This window comes from Buteo buteo, chromosome 5 (assembly GCF_964188355.1).
Source record: "Buteo buteo chromosome 5, bButBut1.hap1.1, whole genome shotgun sequence".
NCBI classification, from domain to species: domain Eukaryota; kingdom Metazoa; phylum Chordata; class Aves; order Accipitriformes; family Accipitridae; genus Buteo; species Buteo buteo.
The window spans coordinates 36,398,162-36,418,651 of NC_134175.1; the positions used below are offsets into that span (position 1 = coordinate 36,398,162).

The 20,490-nt window shown below is 62.4% G+C and overlaps 1 protein-coding gene and 1 non-coding gene across 2 annotated transcripts; both read right to left on the reverse strand.

Moving 5' to 3' along the window:
- Positions 1 to 1,430: 1,430 nt before the first annotated feature.
- On the reverse strand, positions 1,431 to 19,035 carry WNT10A (Wnt family member 10A). Its single transcript, XM_075029351.1, is given in 5 exon segments — positions 1,431 to 2,130; positions 6,911 to 7,287; positions 15,196 to 15,458; positions 18,363 to 18,912; positions 18,915 to 19,035. Coding segments are annotated over 5 exon segments (1,779 nt in total). The 3' UTR covers positions 1,431 to 1,662.
- TRNAV-GAC (transfer RNA valine (anticodon GAC)) lies at positions 4,570 to 4,642 on the reverse strand. Its single transcript has one exon. It is a non-coding gene; the product is annotated as a tRNA-Val (tRNA).
- Positions 19,036 to 20,490: the final 1,455 nt, after the last annotated feature.

Below are 20,490 nucleotides of genomic sequence, written 5' to 3' on the forward strand. Positions count from 1 at the left end.
CAGGTCTCTGCTGTCGGGAACTGCTGCGGTGGCCGCGTGCCCTGCTGTCCCTGCTACTCTGGGAGATGGAGCCACGCAGGTTCTGCAAGGTCACAGGAGCTCCCACACTTCCCTCCAGCACCTCCAGCACCCTCCTCTTCTCCCAGCCCCTAAAAGACAGCTGGCTCCAGGGGCAAGGACCCCATCCATCCGGTCCCTCCTGGAAGGGCAAAGTCAGCCCTCCTGCCCAGGGGTGGTGAAGGGCAGAGCATCCGTCCCAGCTGACCCAGCTCCCCGCTGCCTGCGGGCACGTTATGAAACGAGGACACATGCCGCTCCCCGCTGGGCCCGGGGCGCTCGCTTCCTTCCAGCCTGGTATTTTCCTCCTCGATTTGGTTTTGGGTTGTTTTTTTTTTTTTTTAATTCACTTTTTTTTTTTTTTGCATAGCCCCAAGGGGTACACAGCCGTGGGAGGAGCGGGGAAGTTATCAGCCGGGAGATACCAGCAGCATGATTCACTGCCTGGCCCCTGCAGGCTGCTGCAGCCGGATGGGTGCCCTCCCAGCCACCACAGCGAGGTGCCATTTGTGGACTCCCATCTCCTGGCCTGTCCTCGCTGCCTTCCCCTCCTCCTGCTCTCTGGCTCCACCATCCCTCCCCAGCAGCGTGGGGTCAGGGGTGCAGCCCCCAGCCCCGGCACAGCCACGGGCTTGAGGCCAAGAGCCGGGATTCCCACAGGATGGATGGGGTCCAGCATGCGTCTGGCTGGGCAGGAGCCTCCCAGCAGCCACCTCACAAGTGTTTGGGGTCCCCACCTCCTGCCAGTCTGCAAACAGCTCCTAGGATTCTTATGGGATGGCAGCAGAGCACCAGAAAGTCTCGCACAAGTGGGTAGGCAGTACCGAGGGTCCCCCTCCATCCTTCTGGCACCCTGCAGGAGCGGAGAGCCCCGGGCAGCAGGAAGAGCAGGGTGCTGCACCCTGAAATACCCTGTGCTGTCTCCAATCCACTTTTATTCACAACCAGAAAATAACTTACCATACAATAACACAGGCACGCACAGCACAGCCCCAGGCACCCTCCCCTCCGGCCACGATGCTGCAGCCCAAGCCAGCCCAAGCTCTGCCCCAGCGGAGGCGAGCCCCAGCCCGGGGAGCTGTGCCCCCTCTCCATCCCAAGGGATGCTCCATCCCCATCCCTCTCAGAGCACAGTCTCGCACGTGGCCGGAGGAACCTGTGCACGGTGCCAATGCGTGTGTCCCCCCCCTCCCCTCCCACCCTGGGCTCCCCATGCCCTGCTGTCCCCCACCCCACCCTGCCCCGTCCCGCTGGGTGCCAGCGGGCACTCCCCCACCCCCATGCCCACCCTCCGCCCCCCCGAGCGGTGCTGGTGTCGGCGGTCTGTACAGCATGGCCGTGCGCTCCCCGGGGCCGGGAGCCTTGGTGCTCTCGTGTGGGGCCAGGCGGGCAGCAGGCAGCAGGCAGCCCTGCCCTCCCCAGGTGACGACAAAGTGCTGATTTCAGAGGGTGCCGAGCATCTCCTCTCCTGCTCCCCTCAGAGTGGAAGAAAGCGGGTACCATGGCTCCATCTCCCCCCCCAGCGCCGATCCCCGTCTCCCTCCCCCCCTGCGGGCAGGCATGCTTGTCCCTGGCACCCTGGGGCGGGCACCCATCCCTGCCCGGCTACTTGCAGACGCTGACCCACTCGGTGATGCGACACTCCTCGCAGGCCACGAAGCAGCACCAGTGGAACTTGCAGTTGCAGCGCTCGCTGCGCGTCTGCCGCAGGATGTTGTGCCCGCGGCCGCAACACAGGCTCTCGCAGTTGTCCATGCCCGGGCTGGTCTTGTTGCACAGGCGCCCTTGGGTGCCCAAGGAGTCCAGGGCCGGTTCCCGCTCGCAGAAATCGGGTGACTTCTCAAAGTAAACCAGCTCGCTGATGCCGGCCCGGCGGCGATGCCGAGCGTGGCCCGGCTCCAGCTGCCCGGCGTTGCGGTTGTGGGGCCGGATGAGGGTGGCCCCGTAGAAGCGGTCCTTGAGCAGGGACCCCACCAGGCGGAACTCGGGCGTCACCTGCCAGCACGTCTTCAGCTGGCAGCTCCCCGAGGTGCCGTGGCATTTGCACTTCCTCCTCATGTTGTCCATCACCACCTGGGCGGGGAGGGAAGGACAGAGGTGTCAGCACGGAGGAGACATTTTTGGGGGACCGGAGAAGCCGTCACGGAGCTCGTTGTGGGTTGGAACACCAAGGGCTGGCATGAGCAGCCATCAGAGCCCTGGAGCTGCAAAGCTTGTTGCTGTGCCCAGTGTCACCCATGTCCCACACCCTGTCCCTTCCTATCTTGGCAGTACCAACTGGCTTTTACGCTCCAGCAAGTGATCGGCACCTAAAGGGGAGGGTGAGCTACCTGACCATAGGGAGGAGAAGGAGCCAGGGACTCACCTTCCACTGCTGCTTGGCTCCAGCGGCATCAACCTGATCCCGGACCCCAATTGAAAGCCAGCGTGGCTGTATCTTTCCAGCCCTACTGGGACTCCCCAGTGCAGGGGTCCCCCAAGCACCTCACCAGCCAGGAGCACTGCAACAGGGGCAGGTGGGAGGGATGCTTCTCCCTCCCCAGGGCTTTCCTCCTGTAAATCCCCAGCTCTGGGAGTCCCAGGAGCAGCTCTGCTTTCAGCTCTTGCCTGCTTTCTCATGGGAGCCCTGGGCGCAGCGCCGGAAGGCTAAGGCGCTGCCTCCCACCATCACCCGAATTTCAAGGAGGAATCAGAGATGCTCACAGCCCCGACTTTTGGTTTGGGGAGGCTGCGGGGAGGCTGCGTTGAGGCCGGTGCCACACGTCTACCCCCCACGAGGGCCAGGGTGCATGGGCTGGGCTGCAGCTGTGGTTTGGGCTGGCCGGGGAGCACAGCTTGTGCAAGGACCAGAGGCCAGTGCAGGGGCAAGGAGGACCTTGGGATCCCTGGACAATGCTGCTGAGCTGGGGTCCCCCTAGGTCCCCCATCCCTGCAAGGGATGCTGCTGTGGCTGTGCCAAGGGAAACAGCTCATGCTAAGCAATCTCCAGGGGCACGGAGTGGCCGCACATCCCCACAACAGCCTAGAAAGAGACAGTTTATACCATCCTGTGCTCTGTCCTGACAGGGATTCCCTGCTGGGTCGCATGCCCCCATGCCCACATGCTCACACAGGCTCCAGCAAGCCCCCTTCCCACGGGGACACCAAAACCCCGCTGGGAGCCAGGCTGGGGCTTGCAAAGACTATCGTGGTCTGATCCTCCCACCCAGGGCCACACGCCGGGGCTCAGGGGGAGCCCAGGGGACGCGTGGCCCTGCACAAGGTCCTGTCCCATGATGCCAGCCCTGCCCGGCCGCCCGGCTTCACGCCTGACACGCGCTGCCTGTTCCTGCCCCCTCCCTGGGGGGGGATGCGTGTGCGAGGAGTGCCTTGTTTTGGTAGGGGTGGGTAGTTTTTACTCCTTGTTTTCTTGTTTTTGAGTAAATCTCTCCGTTGCTAAGCAGTTATGGTAATGAAGGCAGGTCAGGGAAACATGCCTGGAGCTTGGGGCACACGGCAGAGAGGTCTGGGCTGGGCTGGAGTTTGGCTTTCATCCTGCTGAGAGTCCTGTCTCCTGCTGGGAACAGCCTCCACCTCACAGGTAATGAGCTGCTGGGCCTCTTCGGCGTGTGCTGGGTGTGCTGGCCAGGAATACCAGCTGCTCGCCACCATCCTTGCCACCATCCATGGGAACATAGTGGCACTGGGACCCCATCCTTTCCCACATCCCCTCCCTGCTCCCTTGGCCGGACCAGGGAAAATCTGCATATAGGGCTGTGGCTGGGATGGTCACCACCAGGATGGAGGGGACAGTGGCATGACAGCTGCACAGGGGCTCATTTGGGGCTGCGGCTGGTTGCAGCACGGGCTGGAGAAGGCAGTGTGTGTGTGCCATCCCATCACTCAAGCCATCACTGCTGAGCATCCCAAGCCCCAGCACCGCAGCACCCATCCATCCCTGCCCAGGGACAGCTTGTTATTCCTCCTGCATGGGCAGCACAAGGGGGACAGGATCCTGCCAGATCCAGGAGACCCGAGAAGGACCCATCTGAATCTTGGCCCCATGCTTTTGCCATCGGATCTCCTCCACGCACCTCTACCCGGCCATGTCCTTCCCCCGTCTCACAGACACCCGGGTTCGGCACATGCCCGGACTCGCTGGTGCTTTCTTTCGCACATTCCCAGCTCCTCCCAGACACGCTCATAAGAGCTTTATCGTAGGTCTTTGTTGTGAGGCTAATGGGTAGTTCCTGGCTGCCTTTCATCCTCTCTCGCTCTCTGATCTGGCAGGTTAGGAGGACCTGCAAAGCCTCTTGCATGCTCCTGCTGCTCCTCGCTGGAGAACTTGCTCCCTCCCAAGGATGCAGAACACCCACCTCAGTCCTGAGTTGGAAGAGGAAGCCCCGGGGGGCTTCCTCTTCCAACTCAAGACCAAGGTGACCACTGCCATGGTCGGAGGATGCTGTGCATCCCCTGCAGCTGCAATCCCCTCTCTGGCTTTGTAGCTGGATACAAAAGATGAAAAAATCAGGGTGTTTCTGCCTGGTTTCGAACCAGGGACCTTCCGCGTGTCAGGCGAACGTGATAACCACTACACTACAGAAACCCACATCCTGCAGCCACTGGATGAGGCCATCGGTGGGATTGTCATCCCAACAGCATGGCAGGGTCTGAGCTGGGAGCCAGGCTTACCCATGTGCAGAGCACCCTTGGGACACATCGGGACTGTGGAGAGGATGCTCAGCATCAGTGAGATGCTGGAGAGCCCTGGGTGCTGCAGCTGCTCAGTGCACAAAGAGGGATGGCACATGGCAGGGCATGGCGCATGGCATGCATGTCCATGTCACCGCTCTGCTCAAGGGGTTGAAGCCTCGGGACTTGGAGGGGAGGACCACAGAGCTGCTGCATCCAGCATGGCCACTCCTTTCCTGGGAAATCCCAGCAGATTGTTCCTTATTATGGCAGAAAGATGGTCCTAGGAGTGAGGAGGGCTTGGGTGGGAGTGGGACCTACAGCATGGCTAAGAGAGCAGGCGGGGAGCTGGACAACCCATCCCCAGGCATGTGGATGGCCAGGTCCAGCCCCAGCAATAAGCATGGCACCAACAGGCACAGACCAGGTACAGCATCATCTCCTTGCTCCAATGCATGGCACCCACAACCATCACAATCCAACGCGCACATGGGCTCACACTCTCATCTCAACAGCGTCCCTGAGCTGGGCAGCCTGTCCAGCCATTTCTTCCCCACCTGCACTGGTACCATCCCCTCCTTTATCCCTTTGGTCCTCCTCTGCCTCTGCTTCCAGCTCCCAGGCTTCTTCCAGCAGTCCAGCTCTTTGGATGGTCTCTGAAGCCACCAAGAGCTGACATTGCCAGTCCTGTGCCTGCCTGTCCTTGGGGACAAGCAGACCCCAGGCATTTTTGCTGTTGCTGGATCCCACAGGCACCATGTGGTAACATCACCCCTGTGCAAATATTCCTCTCTCACCTTCCCCTCCTTCTGCAGGGGGCTGTGGGGACTTCCCTTGGGAAATGGGCAATACAGACCCCAAATTTCTGAGCACTGCCAAGAGTCCCAGTTGTTTTGGGCATGCAGAGCTGGAGGGGAGCCAGGATGAGCCCTGCAGCCAGAATTGGGATGGGGGGGGGTCTTGCCTGGCTTGGGACAGAGCAGCCTACAGAGAATTTAGCTGCCTAACACTGGGTGAGCCTTCACCATGCACAGACAAGCAAACAAGCAAAAACCTCTGTCTAGCTTTCGCCAGGCATTTACAGCTTGGCCAAACTGGGGCAGCTTTTTCGGGTGGTAAAGCTCAGCTCCAGCACCAGGGAAGGGCACACATCAAGGTCCTGCTCTGCAGCATCCCCATCTTACAGATGGCTTTAAACATGCTCAAAGCAAGAGGCACATCCAAATGTCTGAGCCATTCTGGGGAAACACTCCCTGTGGAATTCTGATCTTTAATTACTTATTCCTGCAGCCACTACACATCCCTCTGTGCTGCCCTGGCAGCATGTGGCTGGGGTCTTGGGGACAAATGTCCCACTGGATCCAGAGGATGGGGTCTCCCAGGCACCTGCTGGGAGCAAAGCCAGGCAGGCAAATGCAGCCATCCTCCCAGCCCCTCCTGCCTGCGTGCTTCTTGTCTCCAATGTCAGGCTGCTTTTAAACATCAGCTTCCAGACAGAACGAGCTACTAATTAGCACCTTTAACGAGACCTGACATCATGAGAATGGAGGGGAGGCTGCCCTGCTCGCCTGGGCAGGCTCCAGCACCCCCTCAGAGCCAGGGGACGAGTCTGTGGGCTGTCACCTCCACTCCCAAGGGGATGCTGCTCTTCCCAGCTGGCACAGGCACCCACTGCCTGGCTCAGTCCCACTCACACCTGCCCCCTCAGGGCACCGGCTCCCTCTCCAGAGGCAGGGCCGTAGCTGGGTGCTGCCGAGCCTGTGCTGTGTCCCCATGATGCCAGCGACTTTCTCCTCGCTGTCCGTAGCTCCCTCCCGCTGCAGCTGCCTGACACCAGTTCACCCAGTCCCTGAGAGGCAGGAGCTGGACTCATTGCTGTGCCACCCCCACAGCACCGCTGCAGCACAGGCAGGTGACAGAGGCCTGGGGAATTGTCCCTTGGCAGAGGGACAGCAGTGATGCTCAGAGGTGCCCTCCCCAGCAGAGATGCTCTGCAGCAGGGCTGCACCGCTGCCTTTGCTCCGGGCAAAACTGGGGAGAGAGAGTGCCTGGGGGCAATCCCAGCCTCACACACATGTCCCACCACAGCCAGAACAAGCCCCTCACAGCCCACCCACATGTGTCTCAGGGACCCCATCCCAGCTACCATTGCCCTGGACCCCCTGCCCAGCACCCCACTCACCTGCCGGCCCACACGGTTGTTGTGCAGCCTCATGCGGGAATGGATGTCCCTGTAGGTTTCCCGGGAATCAAGGAAATCCTTGGAAAACTTCTCCCCATAGTCCACATCAGGGCTGCACCCTCCCCATTCCCAGGAGTCCTGGAGGCCGGGGGTCTCGGCCGGCATGTGCTCCATGTGCACCCCGTGCACCATGCCTTTGCCACGGTTCATGGCCTCCAGCTGGAGACGATGCAGCTTGCGCCGAAAAGCCTCCTCATCGCCCCGGCGCTTCTGGTCACAGCCACAGGCTTGCAGCTTGCCAAGGGCGCAGGCATTGGAGACGGCGTGCACCACACCGGCGGCCGCGATGGCGTAGGCGAAGGCGCTCTCCCGAAAGCCTGCGAGGAAGGAGAAAGAGAGAGGCTCAGGTGGGGTGGGGTGGCCCCCGCAGGGGCCTGGATGAGTCCAGTATCATGCTGGGGTGTAGGGAGCTGGAGGTTCAGCTTGTGCCTTGCCTTGTCCTGATGCACCAGCTCCCACTTGGACCATGAGCAAATCCCCATCTAGTGCTCTCACATCGCCCTGGGACGTGCCACCACGGCATTGCTCAGGCATCAGCGTTATGGCTCTGATGGGAAAGGCAGTATCTCCTCCCGCCTCCACTCAGAGTTTCCCACTATGTTAAATATAATGCTGGCTGAGGAATACTTCTGCTGAGGAATGGGCCATTTCTGCTTACCCACAGGGCGCAGGATCAGGCAATAACAGGAGCAGACAGCACTGCCTGTCCAGCCCCAGCTGTCTGCTCATGCCCCTTCCCTCCCCGAGCCCCGCCAGCTCCCGCAAGAAGCTCCAAACGCGATACCGCACTGGAAAAATCGAGCATCCCTAGTTAGTTAGAGCATGACGTGACCACACCGCGCGCTGCCAGGGCCAGCAGCTGGTTGTCGTTAAATGCTGGTGAGCGAGGACGTCTGCAAGTGCCATTAGCTGGGGATGGGGCGGACGGGGACAGGGACGGGTCCCACGGCAGGGGCTCCGCGGGGCTGTCAGCGGGGGCTGCCTGAGGGCCACTTGGCTTCGCTGCAGCTGGGTGAAGAGCCTCCGTTACCTGGGAACTTCTATTTTATTTTAAATGCAAAGTAATATTTTTATTTGTGGTTCCCAGGCCAAGCAGGGAGCCCACGGTGCTCTTTGCTTCAGTACGCAGTGACCAGCCCCAGCATGAGGAGGGGAAGGAGGGAGAGCCAGATTTTGTGCTGTGGCTTCACACATGAATAAATAAATAGCTGGAGTTCGCTAGCCTCTCTCCCTCCGTTGGACAAGAGCAGCTTGATCAGCCCTGGCTTTGCTACAGCCGAACAGTCAAGAGGGTTTGGGGCATTTTCTCCAGCAGATCCGTGCTAACTAATGGGGGGCTTGGGCAAGCACCCCAAAGCACAGATCCCAGGCAGGGGCTCTGCCAGCTCCCTGCCTGCGCTGCGGAGTCACGAGAGGTGAGAGCACAACCACTCCCCGCCGCCGTCGCCCATCCTTGGTGATGCTCCCCATCACGCATGTCTTCTCGGTGGTTCGCTGCCGCCCGCTGAGCAAATGCTATGATCTTATTAAAGGGAAATGAAACACAGCTCGGAAACCTGCATTTAAAGTCATGCTGCTCTTTTGTGTGTTAATTTGACACTGGTGCATTTAAAAAATTAACGAGGCGCTGCTTAAAAGCCAGCAGGAGCCTCTCCCAGCTTCCCCTCGGTGTGGGACAAGCTTGCTCTCAGCCTACCTCTTTCCATGCACAAGTTGAACAACATTTTTCAGCGGGCAGGTAATGGGGCTGCTGGTGCGTACGCTGCGCAGCCTCCCCGGGGAGAGCGCTGGCAGGCAGCGCCTGCAACACACCCACATCGCTGTTAGAGCAGGACAGCCCAAATCTGGGGAACTTCAGCCCCCAGGTGAGCGATGCAGGATGGAGAACCAGCACCGGAAGGTCTCCAGGATCCCCAAATCCTCTCCATATCAGTTCTCCATCTCCATAATCTGGGCCAGCTCCAGCCCTTCATGAGCCAAGGCTGGGCACAGCCCAAAAGCAGGGACCTGTTGCTGCCACCCTGCTTGGCATCGCTGGCTTCTCGCACAGCCGGTGCCCGTGGATGGCAGCAGCAAATCCTCCACCCGGCGTGACACTCTCCTCTCAGCCCTGCCCTTCCATTAGCCTCTTTCTCACACATTTCTCCAGCCCAAGGAATAATTCCCCATGTGCCATCTCCTTAAAATCCCTTCTGGAGCTCAGACAGAAGCTCTACCCCACCCAGTCCATCTAATAAGCCCGTCTCCTTGCAGGTAATGAGGCTGGGTTCATTTGGTGCCCTCCACGGCTGAGCAACCTCTGGGGTGAAGCCCCAGCCCTCCTCCTTCCTCCATTCCTCTCCAGCCATGTGTGAGCTTATGGGTGAGGCATGGGTCCTTGTCCCTGGAGCTGCCATCCCGCAGGCTGTGGGCAGGGGATGGGCTGGTCCCCAGGACTTGACATCCCAGCACTCCGAGAGTCTTGTCCCCATCTCACTGTGGTCATTTCCCTGCTCAGTATCACTCTGCCTGGCCCCGCCGCTCCTCCCTGCCTTCTCACCTCCTTCCCTCATCCCACAGTGATGGGGAGCTGTGAGCAGTGGGGAGAAGGGGCCCAGGGCAGCGCTGGGACCGCAGCAGCCATACCAGCACGGTTCTGCTTGGAGGTTTAGTTTACATTCCTTGCTCTACCCTGGCCACGCCAGAGCCCAGACGATTGCAGCAAAGCAGCAAGCAACGTGGCTGCAGGCGACAACCACCAGCCTCATGGGCTCAGCAAGGGTGGGAGCTTCCAGGAACCACAGCAGAGCGTGGTGTGCGGCAGCCGGCCCCGAGCCCTTCGGAGGGAGGCTCTCTGGCTACTACAGCCACCTAAGACCTCAGTGGTGATGTTTGAGTCACTAGATCCCTCCAGAGACCACAGAAGAGGTTGTAGCCGTGGGAGGTGCAAGGAGAAGTATTGCATCCTGCAGGGAAGAGGGAATGGAGGACACCACCCTGACACCACCGCCGGCATCCAGCCTGCTGTGTACTTAAAGGACCGTGCTGGGCAAGGAGGATGGATCTGAAATCTTGGCCCCAGGTCAGATCCCAAAGCAGTTTTTGTAGCAGGGGAAAACTTTCCCTGTCAAGATGCACCTAGGAGATGGGGGGCCATTTAGCAGGACCCCAAGCCCCAGCTGGCACTGGTTCTGCCACAGATGCTGCAGTTTCTCCATCTCTCATGTGGATATGGGGCCGGGTCAGGCACGGCTGTGGGCTCCATGGTCTGAAGACCAGGGAGAGCTGGAGTCATGGCCTTCCTCCCACTGCTCACCATCGCACCCAGGCAGCAACGCCCTCCTGGCACCCATCACTGCAGTGCCTGGGTGGCATCGAGGGAGCAGGCAGGACAGCCTGGCCCAGGTGCACCCTGGGGTACCCCAGAGTTGCTCAGCTGCCCCCTCCGTGGGCAGTACCCCCAAGGAGTGGGTGGCAGCTGCCAGGGGCTGTGGGCACATCGCCCCGGCCCCGCTGGCTGGCGAGGTGGAGAGTTTCTCCCGCCACCTCCTACGAGGCCCGCGGAGATGGCCAGTCCCGACACGCCGCCTCTCCCCCAGCCCCGCTCCCTCCCCTCTCCCTAATTAAACTGCAGGTGAACCTGCCAGGGTCTGGCCCTACGCCAGGCACTAAACGCCTCCCTGCAGATCCCGACTTGCCTCCCTGCACCTCCGTGAGCGTGCCAGGGACAGCCCGCAGCCCTCGCTCCCCGTCCGCCCACGGCACTCCGAGCCGGCAGCCCTCGCCGCTCTGCGGGCTGCAGGGACCCGGGCTCAGCCCCACAACTCCGGGGATGCTGCCCTGGCCCCAGGGTCTCGCTTGCACCCATCAGCTGGGGGAAGGTCCGGGGGATGGGGGCACCCACAGAGATGTAGCTGAGCATCCGAAGCACCCACGTGCGCTTCGGGGCCAGGTGGGCAAAGCCATTGGTTTGCCTGGGGGTACTGAAAACCCTGCCAGCAGCCCAGCTGCAGCTGCACCAGGCCAGCCGCTGCGGTCTGCGGGCACCGGAGCTTGGCTGGGGCTCTGCAGAGCCAGGCGCCGGGGTCCTGAGCTTGGCAGCATCTCCCCAGATATCCGTAACAGCACCTGCCTCCCTCAACACACGGCAAAGCCTCCCCAAGCTCCAGTTTGCAGCTGGCTGGGCCCCAGCACCTGGTGTTTCCAGCCTTGCAGGGAGTTCCCCTCTCCTTGCTGTATGAAATCAAGGTTTGGCCATGGCCACGCAGACCCCTTGGCACCAGGGAGCCCTTCTAAGGAGGGCACAGGGCATCCAAGCATCACCCGTCCCTCCAAAGGCTGCAGAAGAAACCAGGGGATACTGCTCTCAGAGCCATGTCCCCTCCAGCCACGCACCCTTGGGGGCCTTCAAGGACACCCAGTCCCTCTGAGAGGGTCCCATTTCTTTCAGAGCTCCATATAGATGGGGTTGGGATGAGCAAAGGGGAATGTTTAGGGAAGAGGGATCCCTTAGCACAGCCCCTGCCCGGCAGCCAGACAGTCCCAGCCCCGCTGGCATTGCACCCACCCATGGGTGCACGCATACCAGACAAGGACAAAGGCTCGGTGACCACTGCCACCTGCAGCTTTGTTTTTGGCAGGTACCCAGGCACAGTTCAGCCCAGCCAAGCCACACAGCAGTGTCTGGCAGCCTACAGATGCTGCAGGGGGACCACATACTGGGAGCAACAGGCCACCCTCTCCAGTGAGGTAGACACAATTGTGCTGCTTACCCTTGAAGCAGGAGCAGGGGACCTGTCTCCATTGCTGGTGCAGATTCAGCCACCTGACTCCACCTCACTGCTCCATCCTCCTACATCTGCCCCTGGGCCCAGGAGAGGATGTCTCTGCCGGCAGGCCAGCACATGGAGGGAGAAGGAGGGACAGCAGAGAAGGGTGGGACGAGGGACAGGACTGGAGGGTGCTGGCAGGGATGCCAGTGCCAGGGAATGGCCACGAGGATGGCAAGGATGTAGGCAGCCAGCTGAGGAGCCAGGGAAGACAGGAGGAGGATTTGCAATGGCAATGCTGAGCCTGGATGCACATGGAGGGCACATGGACGTGGGCCAAGGAGGACAGGGGGTGCAGATGGCACTGGAGGCTCAGCGAGGGGTGCAAGGGACAGCCCACACCTCAAGGGTGCAGCATCAAAAAACCAAACTTGAAAAACCCACAGCCCATGAGGATGTCTCAAAAAAACCCAGAGGCTCTGTGAGAGCAAAGATTGTAAATCCCTGGGCACCCCGTCTGCTTGCCCTCTGCTAACCTGTTGTTGTGCCCCGCAGCTGCTGTGCCCTGCACCCCAGGGGCGGCTGCATCTCCCTGCTGCCCCCGGCAGGTCTGTGCTCTGCCCAGGATGCTGTCAGCATCCCTGTCCCCAGCTATGCTGCCCAGAAGCCATCCCAGACTCCCAGCCCTGTCCAATTTGAAGCCTTCCTGCTCCTTCCTGGATCCCCAGGGCTTCCACTCAAACTTTTGAAATCAGATCAGGGGGAAGGGGAGACAGGCACTCTTTTGCCACTGTCCCCTGCTCTGTCCCCAGGGGATGAGGTCCCCAGCTCCACCGAGTGCCTGGATGCCAGGCAGAGCGTGGGACAGTCACCTGCGCTGCACCCCGGACAGCTCACGCCTGCGCTGGGGAAGATGCAAGAGATGCAGGAGGACGGGGCGGAGGTGGGGAGCGGAGCCAAGTGGGGAGAGCGGGCGGGAGAAGCCAGCTACAAATAATTTAAAGTGAGATTCACGCACGGCTGAACTGATGGCTGAAGAAGTGGGAAAAGGAATGAAAGATTAAAGGGGTCTGTCACTTCGGGTTACAAACAATGATCCTACAAGCACGTTGTGTTCCCAGGCACGGCAAGGATGAGGCAGGGCGCAGAGCAGAGACCTGGTCCCTGGGGGTCAGATGCATTAATGCCTGCGGCACAGAGCCTGCACCCCTCGCTTCCACTGCTTGCCTCTCCTCTGGCTCCAGACTCGGGAGATGCACCCAGCATCCCTGCTCTGATGTCTGTGTCCATAACAGCTGCAAGATGGAGCTCAGAGCTCCAGCTCAGTTATTGAGGGACACAAGTGGGCTGGAAGCGGGCCAGGGCACCAGCCTTAAGGTTTGCTCCATGACAGAACAGCTCCGAGCAACCGTATGGGATGGTCTGGGTGCTTGGGGCTCATCCTGCACCCTCTGCTGCCAAAACAGGAGTGCCACGAGGTGCCCCTCTGCTCTGCTGCTCCAACCCTACCTTCATCCTTCCCTGGTGCTGGGCCTCCATCCCAAGGAATGGGATCCCACCAGCGCTGGGAGCCTGGGCTGAGCCATACCCAAGAGCTCAGGACCGGGGCAAGAGTCCAGGGGCTGCGGGAGTCCCCACACCCATCGGTCACAGTGCTGACAGCGGGAAAGGCTGCGGTGGCACCTGAGACACAAGTGAGCTGCAGGTCCCCGGCCACCACCAGACCCGGTGGGCTGAGGGAGGGATGCAGAAGGTCAGTGCTCTGCTGCTGGAGCTTCTCACCCAGCCTGGTGGGACCTGGAGCAGGGAAGCTCACCTGGGTGTGTGAGCAACTTGAGCCAGCAAGTCGGTGTCTCCTGCCGCCTGAGGAGACTAGAAGTGAACTGCATTCCTCAGAGGACCTGGAAATACCTCGATGCTTATCAGGGCTGATGGTCCCCACCCTCCCTGCCAGGCCCTAACCTGGGTGCTGCTCGTGGAGGGAAGAGACGCTGCCCTCCTCCAGGCACCGGCATGCCGGGAGGGACCACGGCTGCTCCACGGCAGAACCACAGCCCTGATGCCATGCGTGCTCCAAGGTAGCATCCCCTCCAGTGAGGTTTTGCCCATCTGCCCTGGACACAAGGGACCTCCCAGCACCGAAACACTTCTGTGCTCCCCTCTCCAGCCATCTCCCCACCTGCTACAGCTGCCTGGGGGCTCCTGCCAGTGCATCTCCTCAAAGGCGTATAAGCCTCAAGCTGCCAACTTCTCCTCTGTGATACTCTCCTCTCAGTCCCAGGGAGAGAAGATGTTGTAAGATGTGTAAGGATATTTGGGGAAGGGGGGACAGAGGCATCTCTCTGCTGGGCACCAGGCTAGGAGGCTCCCAAAAAGGGCAAGAGAGCAGCATCTTTGGTAGTTGTTGCCTTCCTCAGGACCTGGAGGAGCTGCTGGACAACTTGCCTGCCCTCAGCATCCTGCCTGCCACTAGCACCATATTGTCCTCTCCTGCCCACAGTCTGGGGCAATGGGCACTTAGAAATGTGCTGAGGCCCAGGCTTCAGGAAGGGTGCTTAGGTGAGAAGATACATTCAAGTATCTACAGAAAGTCCCATCAGGTCACAACCCTGATCTGCACTGTGCAGGGCAGCCCCTCTGCACCCCCAGAGTCCACTCCTGAGGGAAAGAGCATCAACTCAGGAGGCTCCGATACAGGCAGAGCTGGCCATGCCTGTGAGGGAGACGAGGAGATCCTGGCGCCAGGGCTCAGCAGACAGTGGAGGGCTAGGAGAGCTCTCCCAGCAGCGCAGGTAGGGGCTCTGTGGGCAGGCGAGCTCCCAGGACAGCCTGTCTCCCTGCCGCCCATGCCACCACACTCTAGGGTCCCACAAAACAGAAAGCCCTCAGCTCACCACACTGGGGAGCCAACCCAAAGGCAGGACACCAGGGTGATGGGCTCACAGAGCTATGTCCCATGAGCTAGGGGCATTTCTGCTCACCATGATGCACTGAAACACCATCCCCAGAGCAGGAATGAGCCAAGATGCTCACTGCATCCACCAAACCAAATCCCAGCGCACGGCATCCACCTTCAGACGCACCAACGGTGCTGCACACCCATGGCACCGCTCCAAACACCAGCCTACACCACATGGGGGGAAGATGCCAGAAAGTGGTGGGGCCTGGAAGGAGCCTTGGGAGCAGCTGGGGCTGAGCAGGGAGGAGCAGCTCAGGACAAGGGCCAGCGTAGGTACAAAGGTGCATGGAGAAGAGCCCAGCTTTGCCACAGCCCAGCGCTGCTTGGTCTGGCAGACCCTGAGGTTTCTCAGGCTCTGTCTGCCTTCATGCATGGGGATGCTGAAGAGCTGGCTTGGTTCCCTGAGCCAGGGAAGAGCTGTGCAGGGGCCCATGGGGAGCCCACGAGGGCTCCTGAGAGCAGGGGCTGGGCTGAGGAAGAGGAAGAGGAGGGAGACCGTCTGACCGTCCAGCCCTTACCTCTGCTGAAGATGATGCTCTCGTAGGGGATCTTGTTCTTAGTCTCAAGGCTGGAGCAGTTCCAGCGCTGGTCCCGGAACTGGTGCTGGCACTCGTGGATGGCGATCTGGATGCCCTGTATGGCCGAGGCGGTGACGTCGGGGTGGCGCACGCACACCTCCAGCTGCCGCCGTGTCAGCCCCGGCAGGGTCAGGCACACCGTGTTGGCATTCAGCACCGGTTCCGACGGCAGCTTCAGGCCCAGGATCTCATTGGAGCAGGAGCTGGGAGGGAAAGGGAAACCCGTGAGCTCGGAGCAAGCAACGTGTCAACTGCTCGCTTCCCCTTCGGGGAGGGGGAAGAGCTTGGGAGGGGGGGACACAGCGGGAGGGGAGATGGTCCTCAACCCACACTGTGCCCACTGCCTATAGAGAAGGCTGGAAAACCCCTGGGCACAACGGTAGCTCAGTCAGGCAGAGATGCCCCAGCAGCGCTGGGGCTGTAATGCTCTCCAGTCATTTCAGCACAGCCCAGCAGCCTGTGCCCGGCGGCAGCCAAATTTGGCCTTCCTGCCTCTGGAGCCCAGCACCTCCTGGGGCTGCACCCCCTCTGCGTGCTCCCCTAGTCCTGCCCTGGCCATGCGGTGCAGACTCTCGGGCACAGACTGCCCTGGCTTGCCTTCCCCTGAGAGCATGGGTTTCCCCCTGGGAGAATCCAGAGACCCCAGAGCAGGAGACCCATCCCAGGTCTGGCTCCTTCCTTGTTGCTGGCTGATCCCCTCCCTGCATCTCCCGTATCCCCCTGGCACTGCTGGTCCTCACAAGGGAAGTAACCAGAGGGACCAGCCTTTTCCTGCTAGCTCAGCTGGGAAATTTGGAACCAAGCACCCTGCTGAACACCCTCAAGCTCCCAGCAACAATCCCAAATCCACTGTCACATCCCAGCCCCACCGGACCTGATGCTTGTCACCACAGAAGCACAGAGACCAGCAGATGGATGGGTACAAGGGGAGGCACACACTCCGTGGCAGGGGTGCAAGTACTTATACGAGCAGAGATGGTGCCTGGGGAAACAGGGAGGTAGATGGAGTGTGGGGAGAAGGACAAAGCATGCCCAGAGAGAGGTGCCTGGAGCTAAGACAGTGGTACACAGGACTGATGGAGGCGGAGAGGGAGATGGAAGGGGAGGAAGTGTTTGCCCAGCTCCTGAGAATGGCTTGAAGGACCTTGGGATCCACAGTGTCCAAGCAGAGGACCTGCAAAGTGAGCAGCAGGCAGCGGGATGCCCAGCAGCATCCTGCATCTTGCAGCAGAGTCCATCAGGAGCTCAGCACCGCCCCGCTCCTTGCTCAGGACAGCTCAGAACCCGCTGAGAGCTGTCTCCAGGCAGGGCTCTCTCTTCCCTAGGACAGCCAAGAGCTGGGTCCCTGGGAGGAGCAAGGAGCTTGGAGCCCTTTGAACCTTGATTACAGAAATGAGACTTGGAGGAGGATGCTGGAGGAAGGACTGCAGCTGCCTTACGGAGCAGCCAGGTGTTGGGGAGAAGGGTTACTCCCCCTCTGCTCCCCCCCTCCCAAAATCCTGCAAGCCTGGTACAGGTACATGAACAGAAGCAGCTCTCAGGGGGCAGGGACTGACTTCCCCAGCTCAGCACTCGCCCAGCTCTGGAGGAAGGGCTCAGCCCCAGGGTCCCTGCTGAATTACAGCTTGCTCAAGGGGGGAAGGGGAGCTGTCAGGGTCAGGCTGCTGCTTTCTCCAGCTTCCCAAGGGTGTTTATACCCATTCCACCACTTCCATGGGTGATACGTGTGTCTGCCCCAGTGCAAATCCACAGTGACTCCAACAGGGAGAGTTGAGGTGGGGGAAGAGCAGAGAGAAGGAGAGTGGAAGGGGGTGCATCCCTCCAAAGCCCCTGCACAGGAGGGGAAATCCTCTGCCCAGCTCCTGCGCTCGTTCACGCTGTCAAAGCCAGCTCTGGCTGACAGGAGGTGCAAAGCAGGTCCGCAGCTACCACCAGCCCCAAGCCCAGCAGCTCCAGCCCCAAGCACTGCAAGGACCTTGTCCTCTGCCTGTCCTGAGCCAGCCACTGCACCTGCCACCTTCTCCCAGGGCATCCCAGGGTGGGGGGGGATGTTACGGTCCTTCTCCCCATTGCACAGCGGGGAAACCGAGGCAGGGGCCCTTGTCTAGGGCCCTGGTGAGCAGAGGGCAGGTCCTTCTGCCTCTTGCTCCACTCAGAGCTCAGGGGCACCAGGGACCAGCAAGGAGCTGTCACTGTCACCCTCCCAAGGAGGACACAGCGCTCCCCCCAGCTCTCTTCCCCCTTGAAATCTGGATTTAAACTTGATTTCACGGTGACAAGCCCCCAGGTCACAGGCTGCAGCGGCTGCTGCTTTAATTAATACAAGTCCCAACGTTAACAAATTATATTTAAAGGGGCTGGAGGGAGGGGGAAGGGCGGGGGACCCCCCCCACTCACACCAGCACCAGGGTTAACCCCTGGCTGCCTGCAGCGCACAAGTTTGGGAGCGGGCGGAGGGGAGCTGCAAGCCACCCGGGGGAGATGGAGACGGACAGGGGTGGTGAATGTTGGGGGGCCGTTTTCTGGAAGGCAGGCGGCCCCCTCTTACCCCCCTCGCCTTTAGGATCGGTGGAGCCGGGGAGGAGATGCAGGTGGATTCCCCCGCCCCGGTGCGCGCCCCTGGGGCGCGGAGCCCAGAGGCACCCATCCCGTGGGCACCGTCCCCCACGACGGTGGCATCCCCCCGGCCTCCGCGGGGGCCCCCGGCGGCGAGGCCCCGTCCTCCGCCCGGGGAGAGCGGGGAAACTGAGGCAAGCAGGGCGGGCGCTGGGGCGGCTCCGGCCGGGGAGGAAGGGGGGACAACCTCCCGGAACGCGGGGGGAGCCGCGCATCCCGCCGGCGCTCCGGCGGGACGGGGGGCAAGACCGAGGGAGGGCAGCGGCCCTGACAGCGCCCCGAGCGGGGGGCCGCAGCCGTGCGGGGCCGGGCCGGGGCGGCGGGACCCCCCCGGAGCACCCCCCTCCCCGGGGCAGCCCGCCCCCCGGCCCGGGGCTGGGCGCGGCGGCTTCCCGGCGCCCTCCCCGCGGGACCGGGGCGCTCGGCGGCGGCGGCGGGGCCGGGGAGGGTGGTGGTGGGGGGTGTGCGGGGGGGGGGGGGGCAGCTCCTACCTGGGTACCCAGAGGCTGAGCAGCAGCGAGCAGAGTCCGTGGGCCAGGGCCGGGCGCATCTTCGCTGGGGCAGCGGCTGTGCGGGCTGCGGGCGGGCGGGCGCCTTTGGGGCAGGGGCGGCGGGGCTCGGCGCTGCTCTCTGCCCGCTTTGTTTGTTGTGGGTTGTTTGCTTGTTTGTGTTTTCCCCTCTCCTCCCTCTCACTGGCTCCCTGCGCGCCGGGGCTCGGCTCGCCGGGGCGGCTCTGCCATCCTCCCGGGATGCCCCCCCCGCCTCCCGCCGCCCCGGCGCCCGCCGAGCCCGGCGAGGGCTGCGCGCCCCCCGCCCTGCCCGCCGCCGCCCCGCCGCGCTCAGCCCCCCGGCTCAGCCCCCCATGGCGGGACGCGCCGGGGGGCCGGGGGGGCCCTCGGCCCGCGGGGCGCGCTCCCCCGCCGCTCCCCAGGGCGCCCCGGGGCTCCGGGGCCGCGGCGGGCGTGGGCAGGGCTCGCCGGGCGAGCGGCGCTGCGGCTCCCGCGGGGCCCGCAGGCACATGGGGAGCCGCGGCCCCCCCGCCGCCCCCCGGTGTCGCCGGGCCGCCGGCGGAGCGGGCAGGGTCGCGGCCGGAGCGCCCCGGGAGCGCTGGGCGCGGAGCGGCGGCGGCGGCGGCTCTGCCTGGGATCGCGCTGCGCCGAGCATTACTCAGCGCCCGGAGCCCGAGTCCCGACACGTCCAGACAGGAGCCCGCGGGGGAAGGACGGGGCAGAGGGTGGCAGCGGGGCGGGGAGCCGGCGTGTCGCACGCAGCCTGCCGGGGAGGGAGCGGGCGGCGGGGGGGCGAGCGCCGGCCGGGGTGGGGGGGTGGGGGGGAGCGGGCACGGCCGGCGGGGGAGTGGGCGCCGGGAGGGGGGGGGGCGCGCGCGACGTGGGGGAGTGGGCACGGGGAGTAGAAGGGGTGTGGGGGAGTGGGCACGGCGCGGGGAAGTAGGGGCGGCGTGGGGGAGCGGGCACGGGAGTAGGGGGAGCGTGCGCGGCGTGGGGAGTGTGCCCGGGGTGGGGGGTAAGCGTGCGCAGCGTGGAGAAGTGTGTGTGTGTGTGTGTGTGGTGGGTGCGCGCAGCGTGGAGGGGTGCGCGCGGGGAGTAGGGTAAGCGCGCACGGCGGGGGGGAGCGCGCGTGGTGCGGGGTGAGCGTGTGCCGCGTGGGGATTGAGCGTGGCGAGAGGTGAGTGTACGTGGCCGGGGGGCAAGTGTGCCCGGTGGCGGTGGGGAGTGTGCGGGGGGTGTGAGGCGAGTGTGTGTGGCGTGGGGGAGCGTTCAGGGGGACTTGGGGGTGTGCGCACAGCGTGGGGGAGTGCGCACAGGGCATGGGGGTGCACGGGGCTGTGGGCACGGGGTGAGTGTGCACAGGGTAGAGGAGCGTGCGCAGAGTGCAGGGTGAGTGTGCAAAACACGGGTGAGTGTGCGTGGCATGGGATAAGCATACACCAGGTGTGGGGTGAAGGTGCACAGCACGAGCGTGCCCAAGTCTGGGTGAGCGCGCAGGGTGTGGGATGATTGTGCATGGCATGGGTGAGTGTGCACGGGGCATGGGCATGTATGCACAGCATGCGTGAATACAGGGGGAGCGTGTATACAGTGAGTATACATTGTGTGGGTGAGTGTGCATGACAGGGGTGAGCACATGGGGTGTGAGGTGTGTATGGTGTGGGGTTAGTGTGCGTAGGGCATGGGTGAGTGTGCATGGTGTGGTTGAGCATCCACTAGGTATGTATGGAGCAAGGGTGCATGACATGGGGTCCATGTGCGTGGAGTATAGAGAAAGTGTGAGCGGTGAGGGTGAGCATCCATGGAGTGTGGGGTGACTGCGCACAGCCCGGTGTGAGTTTGCACTAGGTGTGGGGTGAGTGTGCATGGGGTGTAAGGTGAGTGTGTGCAATGTGGGTGAGTGTGGACGGTGTGGATTGAGTGTGGTTGGTACATAGGGTGAACATGCAGGGTGTGGGGTGAGTGTGTGTGGCATGGCTAAGTGTGCATGGGGGATGAAGAGAGTGTGCATGGTGTGGGGAGTGAGTGTGCATGGCAGAGAGTAAATACATGGGGCATGGAGTGAGTGTGCACAGGGAGAGGGGTGTGCATAGCATGCAATATGTGAGGA